The sequence below is a fragment of the Arachis duranensis genome, chromosome 2 (genome assembly GCF_000817695.3).
Source record: "Arachis duranensis cultivar V14167 chromosome 2, aradu.V14167.gnm2.J7QH, whole genome shotgun sequence".
Taxonomy (NCBI): Eukaryota; Viridiplantae; Streptophyta; class Magnoliopsida; order Fabales; family Fabaceae; genus Arachis; species Arachis duranensis.
The window spans coordinates 82,630,527-82,640,977 of NC_029773.3; the positions used below are offsets into that span (position 1 = coordinate 82,630,527).

At 34.2% G+C, this 10,451-nt stretch overlaps 1 protein-coding gene across 2 annotated transcripts; it reads right to left on the minus strand.

Moving 5' to 3' along the window:
• Positions 1-736: 736 nt before the first annotated feature.
• Positions 737-8,165, minus strand: LOC107475388 (tRNA (guanine(37)-N1)-methyltransferase 1). 2 transcript variants are annotated; one of them, XM_016095020.3, is made up of 10 exons: positions 7,780-8,165; positions 4,987-5,906; positions 4,060-4,158; positions 3,580-3,699; positions 3,315-3,481; positions 3,103-3,173; positions 2,130-2,272; positions 1,652-1,763; positions 1,359-1,471; positions 737-1,148 (listed from the first exon to the last, which is right to left on the minus strand). In XM_016095020.3, exons 2-10 carry the CDS (start codon positions 5,800-5,802, stop codon positions 1,005-1,007), a joined length of 1,785 nt encoding a protein of 594 aa, XP_015950506.1. In that variant the 5' UTR covers positions 5,803-5,906; positions 7,780-8,165; the 3' UTR covers positions 737-1,004. The 2 variants fall into 2 exon arrangements, with proteins under 2 accessions (XP_015950506.1, XP_020991398.1); XM_021135739.2 differs by having other exon boundaries at positions 4,984-5,906.
• Between the last annotated feature and the right edge of the window lie 2,286 nt (positions 8,166-10,451).

The window sequence follows — 10,451 nt, forward strand, 5'->3', positions numbered from 1 at the left end:
TTGTGAGAACATTTCGAAATCCAGATAGTACTACGAAAAATTTGAGTTGGGATTTGGGAAGCAAGTTCAGTTTGGGGATTAAGAGGAAGCATACAAAGCTGAAACATGTCACAGCCCATACAAGAGATGAAGTGGACCCCGTGGGGATATGCACGAAGACAACCCAACAATAAGTTAGGAGTCACTGGTACTAGAATTCAAGGGCTTCTACATGTGACATCAAAGTTCAAACCATCTTTCGCTCATACTATGAAGTATGAACCTTCAAAGATCAACATTGTTGGATTTGTTGCAAAGACATTTTACTCTCTTGTAGTTATGTTATTTTGGCCCATGATCGGATCCTTGAGATCATGTTTTTTTTCTGATGTGTAAGACTATAACTGTAAGCCATAAATCACAGGTATATTTGGATAACAGATCCTGAAAGAAAAAAGAATTAAAAAATAAATGGCCAATTTTGTTAGAACAGTATTTTACATTTGAATAGAATATTTAAAAAATACTCTTGATTATTGAGATTTTGATTATTAGGATTTCTTGTGTTTCAGCTTAGATAAAAGAAGAGGATAATTATTAATAAAGGAAAAAGTACTTTTGCCCATCTTTTATTAATTTTATTTTCATTAGAAACATATAAAAAGATGTATGCTAAAAGAATGATTTTTTTTTTTTTGGTTGAGGAAAAATGATGTTATTTATGAGAAACTAGCAGTATCAGCATTTGAGTCGATCATGGAACCACTCTTGAATAAGATAAATCAACTTCAACTCGAAAAGAACCCACCGGCAGCTCGTAGCCTCTTACAATTCAATAAATACATGTTATTGGACCTTTATTTCAAACATCCTAAGAAAATAAATAAATCAATCTATGCTCGGGTATGGATTTTGAAAAATACATATTACAACATATGTACATTATTTGCTCTGGGCATGGGACAACTAATGTAATGCAACAAAACTTTCTCCATGAAATGTGACTAAATGACAGCAGAAAATATTTAAGTAACAATTGCAGTATTAGCAAATGCTACACTTCGAGGGAGAACAAATGATGCACACAACATCCATTTTCCGGGGGCCACAAGTCGTACACGTCGCATTTCTACGTTGACTGCGACCTCTAGCAGGGCAATTCTTATTCTCTGCACCACAAGAGCTTCTTCGTTAACATGCTTTTGTGTTTGTTGTAAGGTATATGTATGACTAAATAAACAAAAGGAAGCATAGGGAAAAGAAGAAACAGGTCACACGCATTCAAGAGTGACACAATGGTAAAATTTCCATTTATTTGGTGTTGAGTCTGATCCAATGACTGCACAAAAATATATACAGATAAAATACTAGCAACTTACCTCGTGAAAATCAAATTCCGGATCTTGCGCTTTGGAGAATCCATAAACATGGATCGTTGGCAAGTTGCATTCCATGTCCTTGGGTCTGTCTTTGTATATTCCCCTAAATGCATCTGCAGTAGAAGAAAAGCATCTAGATGTTAATCAAGGTGTAAACAGTTAACCAGATTTAAGTTATAACACTTACATACAAAGTAGGGTCGATCAAATTAGATGAGTGACATATATTTGGATAGATTAAAGGAACATGAGATATATAAAAAAAAAAAAGTGATCCAGTCATGAAAAGCAACCTAGAAATTCTGCAGCTTCATTTGGCAAGTTCATAACCACCTGCGTGATTGATTGAGCTTTATCACTGGCATACATAGCCTTAATGAACCTTCTCCCATCCATGTTAAAGACCTAGAACAACAGATTAAGAAAAATATTGTTACTGTACGCAAATTCAAGTGTAACGTCTGCCTTGTTTATTAATCAACATGTGAAAGTACACTAATAATGGTATAGTGCATAGTTTTTAATCATCACTCAGTCACATCATTGTGTAGCACACAAATAATACTTCAAATCCTAAAGAGACACTTTGAAAATTCCTGCTTATATCTGCACTACTTACCTGCTAATCCATATATAAATATTTTCAACACTTTTACATTAACCAAGAAATGGCATCTATATATTCCATGGAGCTGCTTCCTTTTTATCATTTCGTGTGTAAAAGTTCATGAAACATATTCGAAAAGATAACCACTTAACAAGCAAGCATACCTCAATCTTCCTTTCAAGTTTGTTTAGAACACTATTTCTTTCCAGATACTCCACTGCAAATGGGTTTAAATCATTAGCAAAAACATGCTTAACTATCTTTGCTGCAGATATAGCCAAGGGACCAACTCCAGAAAAAACATCACCTGTCAATATGATTTTATAACATTATTATTATTATTAAGTAGTCATGAATTTTATCCCAAAAAAAAAAAAAACCCTATCATTAAGTCAACATACAGAGAATGCTCTAACAAGTCACCAACTAAAGATAAAAAGAGAAGTTATTGCATGGAAAAGGAAAAGAAAAAGGAAAGTCTTTGAAGCAACAGCAACACTTTTGTGCTGTCTGTTTTATGCAGGTCCACTAATTGTTGCTTAGTTTTTATTTTCCTTGAGACTTTCAATGTCATAAGGACTTCAAAGTAATTTTACTGTTCCATTTTCTAGGAAATCATAAATTCAAGCAAATGTCATTTAAACAATAAATCATTTTTAAAAAATTAATTGATCTCTTAAATATTAGAAGCTGCTAGACTACACACTATCCAGCTACCAACAACGGGCTGTCTAGCCATCCGAGACTTCTACACCCACTCACAAAATAAATCAGTTCTTCACGTGCTTAAATCTATGTAAACCAGCATGTAGCACTAAAATAACCTGAGCCCATAAGTTTTGAAAAGGTTAAATCTCAAAAAAAATTCAATTCCAAGCATTTCTCACTCATTTCATTCTCACAGCCATACTGTTTAGCAAATCTGCACCAAGACCCAAGTAGCACTATCTAATTGTGTCACCGTTAAGCACTTTTGATATTCAAACATTTGTTACAAACAATCAAATTTCATCATTGGTAGCTGACATCAGATTACGCTGAACAGCCAAATTTGTTCAAAACATAGGATCAAATGACACAGAAACTGAAATATAACATAAGTAGGCTGGTATATAATCTTAAAAAATAGATACATACAGACAACATCTTTCCGTGTAAAACCACTCAAAAGCCTTTGTCTTTCAGTTGCAAGCCTAGAACTCCAGTATCTGCATAGTCAAAAAGAAGCAAATTCCAGGTGTTTACTGTGTTAGGAGATAGAGAGCTATTACATTGACATGAATTGAACAATTATTAAAGCAAGTCTTCCAAAATATTATGTACTGGTCAGTGATGGAAATAGAACATACACTGTTGCTAAGTCAACCTGAAAGCGTATTCCGTTCTCAACAACTGTGGTAACTAGAGAGTGGTTTCCTGCTAGAACCTCAAGTTGCATGGTCCGGTATTCATTATGAATGGAATCAATTTTGTTCACAACTGTTTGTATCTTTGGCTTATTTTTATCCAGCACAACCTGAATATGTTAGTATGTGTTAACATGATTAAGAAATTTTATGATGTTTTAGGTTACACATTTAACTTGATTGGCAAAGATATTTCTATACAAAGAACCTTTGCTATGAGTGTTTTGTATGGTAAATGTTCCTCTCTCAAATTCAGGTGTGCAATGTGACCAACGGTCTCAAAAGCTGAAGGAACAACCACACCATCAGGTAGCAAGACCTCCAGGATCTGCAACAATAATACAGGACTAACTGACTAAGAATTTCTTTTTTCACTCACAATTTGAAGTTGAATAAAGAAATTCAATAATTTTCTTTTAAAAGAACATATCTTCCAGAGATCATAATACAAATTTGAAATTAAAAAGTAAACATCGTATGGAACACAAGGCAAAACATATTATTTTATTTTTGAAGCACAGATATCATTTATGTAAACCATGAGGGTGAAAAGAGAGTTTCATCTCCCACGACAAGAGAAAGAGAAAAATCTTTACATATGAAAAACTGAACACAGATACACACAGCACAGGCTAAAAGAGATTTATATTTACAACAGTGGATGACTGGATATCCTTAGTCTAATTACCTCATTCATCTGCCAATAATCATAAAACAGAGTCAACTTGCACCTAACTAGCTCAAAAGTCAAATTTGCACTCTTTTCGGCATACTCCTTTAATACGGCCTGAAGACAGAAAACATAAACCATGTCAAAAGTGAATGGGTAAAGTGTCAAAAAAAAATGTAATAATAATACACAAAAGACAGATATGTATCTATATATGATTATCCCATTTAAAACTACGAATAGCAAGATGGAAACGTTTGACCAATATCAGGTAACAAATATCCACATTAATGTAATTTTTCAACTGTTTGTATTCACTTTCATGCTAGCACAATTAAACTGAACTAGCGTAAATAACATCGACACTAAGGTCCTCAAGGATAAATAGTATAAATTCCCCACATCAGCATGAAGCTAAAATTGCACGAAGGACTAGATGGCTTGTACAATCTTACAAAGCATACCAAACACAAAACATCATGAGATTAACATACATGCTTTTAGATGCCTAGTACCATAGCATCACAATGCTATGCCTAAAGCCCTGTTTGTTATGTTGTATAAGTATATACTACATAACTCGTTTTTATTATATCTTGTTTTGTGAGGTGTGATATATGTGATAGGATTAAGTTACTCGGCTAACCTATTCGGCTGGTATCAATTTACAAGAAGCAATGCATACCAGAGCATAGCATCAATAAACTACTACAAAGACCAACATCACTTGGTAAGAAGTTAAGAACTAATGTATCAACAATCATATTCAAGTCTTCTGAAACGGGTAAGAACTAGTGCCAGAGCTTTCTTTCCGCAATGCTCAAACCGAATTAGTTAGATTGCAGATACTAATGATAATATGAACAAAATCAGATAAAGAAAGCAGTTGCAAAATGCTTGTTTGTCACAGAACTCACAGAAACAAAAGAGCCACACACACACCACCTTGATAGCCTCAGGCAAGTCTTGGACGCCGCAACCGGCGTACCGTTCATCCAGCAACAGCAACCTCGTGGAGCCCCTCCACTTCTCCCTCCCAAACTCCTCCTCAACCAAATTCCCCAAAATACCCCCTCCATTATCGTCCTCTTCAACAACCTCCACCGTAGCAAAATCGTTCTTCCCCGTGCGCCTCTCGACTTTCACCTCCTCGTCCTCCTTCTTCTTCTTCTTCCTCTTCGGCGGCCTCGATATCTTCGCCAGGTTCCTGAACTTCATGAAGCCATGCGTATTGAACCTCCTTGCGAGCTTCTCTCTGTACAGAACCGGGCTCAAAATGTCGCTGTCTCCCTCGGCTTGGCCGTAAATCCGTCGCTGCAATGACACGTGTCCTTCTTCTCCTCCTCCTGATTCTCCGGAGGTAACTAGCGAAGCGAGGTCGGGATCGAGGTCATCACCGGGGACGCGAGCGATGTTGCGAACACGAGGCCAGTTGAGGAGGTGGCCGCGGAGGCGAGTCTCTAAGGCGGAGCAGTGGGCAGAGGGGACGCGGAGGGCAGAGAGGTGGAAGACGCGAGTGAAGGCATCTTCACGGAGGGTGAGAAGGGCGTCGTTTTGGGGGCGTTGAAGCATTGGAGCGGTTCCTTTGTGGAGAGAAGGTCCGTATAAGATTGGATTGGGACTGGTGGATGAGAAGCGAGTGAAGGATATGGAAATGGGAATTAGGGAGAGGGAGTGTTTGGGATTTGTAAGAGGAAGGAAGAGGAGCTTAGTTGGAGTGGGGAAGTGAGTCCTTAGGAATATGCTCCCTGCTGTCTTCATTCAGAATCAACTGCGTCTGTGTTTCTGTTACTACTCCCGATTCTATGAGCCTATGAATATGGTTGTAGTTTCAGCCCAAGTGAGGATGATGTTGCGGTCAAGTTCTGAAAATCGAATTGGTCATCGAATCACTTTAGTTACTGATTTATTGGTTTATTGATTCAATCGGTTCAATCGTGGTTCAATCAAAATAATTATTTTATAATAAAATAATAAATAAAATATAAATAAACACATTAAAACATAATTATAATTTACTTTATATATATATATATATATATCAACAAAATGTTAGTGATAGCTAAATTCATTGTTTGCATTCTCTTACAGATTATATAACTTGGTTTATTGCACAAACAAGAAAACCTCATTTCGAAACATATGCACAGAATAACGGAAGGATAGGACAATGCTAATACAAACTGGAATTTTTGCACTAAAAGGCCTCTTCAAACCCACACATTCAACACATTATTAAAAAGAAACACATACCTTGCATTAAATCAAGCAAACATTTCAATTTGTCTTGATATAAGTTCACTCAGTTCTAAGAATACATAAGTCAAATTCTTCAAAAAACATATTTTTAACAAAAGAAAAATAAACCAAATAAGCACTTTTACAAAATTAGCATAAACTCACAAGCTCTAATTTAATAAGATGATCACATGGGTAAAACCAGCGACACTTCAAATTCACTGTACACAACAAAACAATAAAAGAGTGCATAAAAGCAAAGTTGCAAGAACGGGACCGGTCATTGAACCGGTTGAGTAACTGGTTCAATGGTTCAATAATTCAACCGGAATCGAACCGTGGTTAGACCGGTTTAATTAAATACAGAGTAAAATTATAAAAAATCAATATATAATTTTAAATGTTTAAATTCAATAATTTCTAAATTAATAAAATTCAACATTTAATAATTTCACATAATAAACTATCTATAATTTATCATTAAAAATTCATAAACAACTTCAAATATCAAAGTTTATAACTAAAAAAAATCAAAACGCACGTAAATGAGAAACACAAAATGTTCTACCACCAAAAGAAACAACATTGAACAAACAAGTTTTCAATTATAACTAATTGTTGACCACTTTATGCTTGTTCCATCTAAATTACATACAATATACAAATTACAAATTAGTGAATGACATACAACAACCATTACAATAACTTAGTCAATTATAGTAAAATTCAGGATCCAAAATTGAATTACATACAGCAGGTCAGCAGCCATTACAAATTACTGAAATTAGTGACTTACATGTAGCAGCCATTACAACAATTACAGCAAAATTTAGAGAATTACATACAGCAACTATTACATATAATTAAATTCAATAGCTCTCATTTTTATCTATATAAAAAAAAGTGACATTGCTATACTATGACACAACATTTTTCCCCATTAACAAAGCAGCAACAGTTATACCACTACCATTTGTATAGGACATGTTCATCTTGAAATGGAAAAGGGTCAAAAAGATCATACATAAGAAAAAAAAGAGTTAATAATTCAAACAAGACTCAAGACAACAACCTTACGTATCATTTATTTATTTGCAATGCAATATAACAATAAGGTCAAAAGTGTCTACTGCTTACAAGTATCTTCTTGATTCCAGTGGAACAATAAAGTTAATGTGTGCATGAATATTCATTTCATAGTCAAGGAAGAAGAATCCAATTCAAGGTAACAATTTAAGTGACAATTACAATTCATCTCTAGCTTTTAATAGTAAAACCTAGTACGTCGTATATAATTCTCCGAAGTTTGCATCCATTACATATAATTAACCAAATAATCCAAAATTGAATTACATACAGCAGCTATTACATACAGTCATACAGAACTCTTCATCAATCCATATAATTAACCAAATAAAGAATTCTGCATCAATTCCTAATTTTATATAGTTCATTAACAAAATTAAAAAAAAAATTAGTTGAAAGGGGAGAACAACTCACCGCCGCAGAGAGCAGAGAAGGCGTCCAGACGCTCGACGGCGTTGACAGAGCAGCTTCCGACGAGCAGACGACGCCGACCACGGAAGCTTCGGAGTTCAGACGACCAGACGACAACGGCGCTGCAGCAGCTTCAATCAGCGACGGTGACTTCCTTCCGCCCGTTGGAGGTCTTTCTGCCCGGTGACGCAACTCTGATGCGGCGTCGATTGCGGTAGACTGGGAGGGACGGTGACCTTCGTCGGAGTTGGATGAAGATTGGAACTTGGAAGTGAAATTAGGGTTGACGGTGAGGTGTGGTGGCTGTTGAGTGATGGGGGCTGAGGTCTCCAGTGCATCAGGGGTTGGGTTGGGTTGGGTTATCGGGTCATTTCAAGTTGTGCTGTAATGTGCTGATTATTATATTATTAGTTTTGTCAATACTTTACACTTGTTTAGTTCAGTTTTAAGACTTTTTGAAGGTTCTTTTTTTATAACACTCATGAATTTATTATTTACTAGATGATTTATTATTATTATCTTGCAAGATTCGTAACTAACTATATAAAATATAATATCACATTTACTTAATTTTAATAACCCAAAATGGCACGCTGTGTCACAGAACTCATGTATATTAGATTATTACTCCTTTGGTATCTAATTAAAGAAATATATATATGATAATTACATCTACCAAGTGTTTTATTACATGAAACAAGCTCTATATTATCTTTTGTCTCCACCAATCACAATGTTTTCTAGTCTGATACATAATATAGATACACATGCATAATTGAACATAGGTAAAAAATTATACTTTATTAAAATAAAAAATGTAAGGCAACTATAGAAATAAACATACATTTCAATTGGCAATTGGCAATTGGCAATTGGCAGAACATAATTGATGGGACAGAAGATTTTCATTTGAGGATTTGAGATTTCGTCCGCACAACAAAGCATATATGTATGGATACAGTGACAGCGGCAGAGTTTGAAACAATTTTAGAAGGGTCAAAAATTTAATATAAATATTTAAAGTCAAATTCATCTTATGTAATTTTTTAAATTTTTAAAGGTTGTATCTTTTTTTTTTTTTGTGATTTATTAAAGTAGAAGAACTATTTATAAATGTTGATATTATAGAAATTATATATTCTCCTTCTTGAATATTAATCTTCCTCTTAAAAAATACATCAATTCTTTGATTTTTTATTATTATTTTGTACAAAAATTCGAATATATATCTTATAAAATATATAAAAAAAATTAAAAAAATAAATATTAAAAATTTAAATATATATCCTGTGAAATATGTGTTTTTACTTTTTCTTTTTCTTATATCTCTTCTATTTTGTTCTTCTTCAATTACAAGTTTTTATTATTAATCCTTAAATTATTTAACCGACTTGATTGAACTTAGTTACTAAAATGATTTGGTCATATAATATTACCGATTTTCAAAAGTATATGACATTATTGGCCTATTGTGGATAATAAGTCATCGATGAACACGGTTAATTAATTAAGCTTACCATAGTGTGGTCACATACAACTCTAGATTTCTTGCATGTTCCAAATATGTAATGAACAATAATCTCGTAAACAGTTTAGATTTATGAATTCAAATATAGATTTTTGCGAGTCTTGTATGGAAAGAAATTGGAGTATAAATAATTGCTGAAGAAGGAACACTAAAGACTAGTTATTCTGGATGCATTTCCATATTTGGGAGGGACCACATAATTGGAATTTGAAAGTGAAGAGAAAAAGCGAATTGTGTGGAACTTGAACGCTACACTGAATAGAAACACATACACTCATAAATCATGATCACAACAGTCTACAACTTCTTCCGTCTACGCATCTACTAAACTGTTTCAAAGCTTTGACTCCCCCTCATTTTTTCTCTGTTAAAGTTCCCAATAAAATCCATTTCATGTTTCACGTGTCTTAAATTAAAACATAACATGAATAAGAAATAAAGTATATCATGTATCTCTCAAATGTTTTATTTTAATTTTATTCTAATGTTTCAATTATACTTTGAAAGTTAACATTCTTGACAGAGATATTGAGTATTGACGTTGCAATTATATGCTACCATATCACTAACATAATAACAACTCTCAGCTGACACATCAACGTAAAATTGCCACATCACTCGTATTCACCGAAAGCTGAGTCCTAAGATATGTTCTCTGAAATTTAAATATATTTCGTGGTCCCATCTTTAAATATCTTAGATGCAGTGTGGTCTATCTTTATCCTAAAAGCATTCTCTTAAAATTCACCATGAATATACCAAACCAAACACACATTAATTCCTTAAACTTCCATTCAACTTCTACACTAAGAAGTACTTGCCGGGATATAATGTGAAACACAATCTAGCCGTTAAGAGAAACATTCTCATGCATAAACTCATCAAATAACGCTTTGCTATTCAATTTCTAAACAGTTCATTTCTATAAATATCTGAGATGGGTATGAACGTTCGGTCTAGTTCTCACAGAATGGAAGCACAACTGGCAGACCCAAAAAATAATGGTACAGCCAAAGATGAGTGTTTACCATGCCACCAAGAAAGGTATGTAGTGCAGGTAGCTGGTTTGTGCCATTCTATCCTCTTTACAGATGAAATGTTCATCATCACAATGTTCAAACATGTGATCAAAAAAACAGTATCTAAT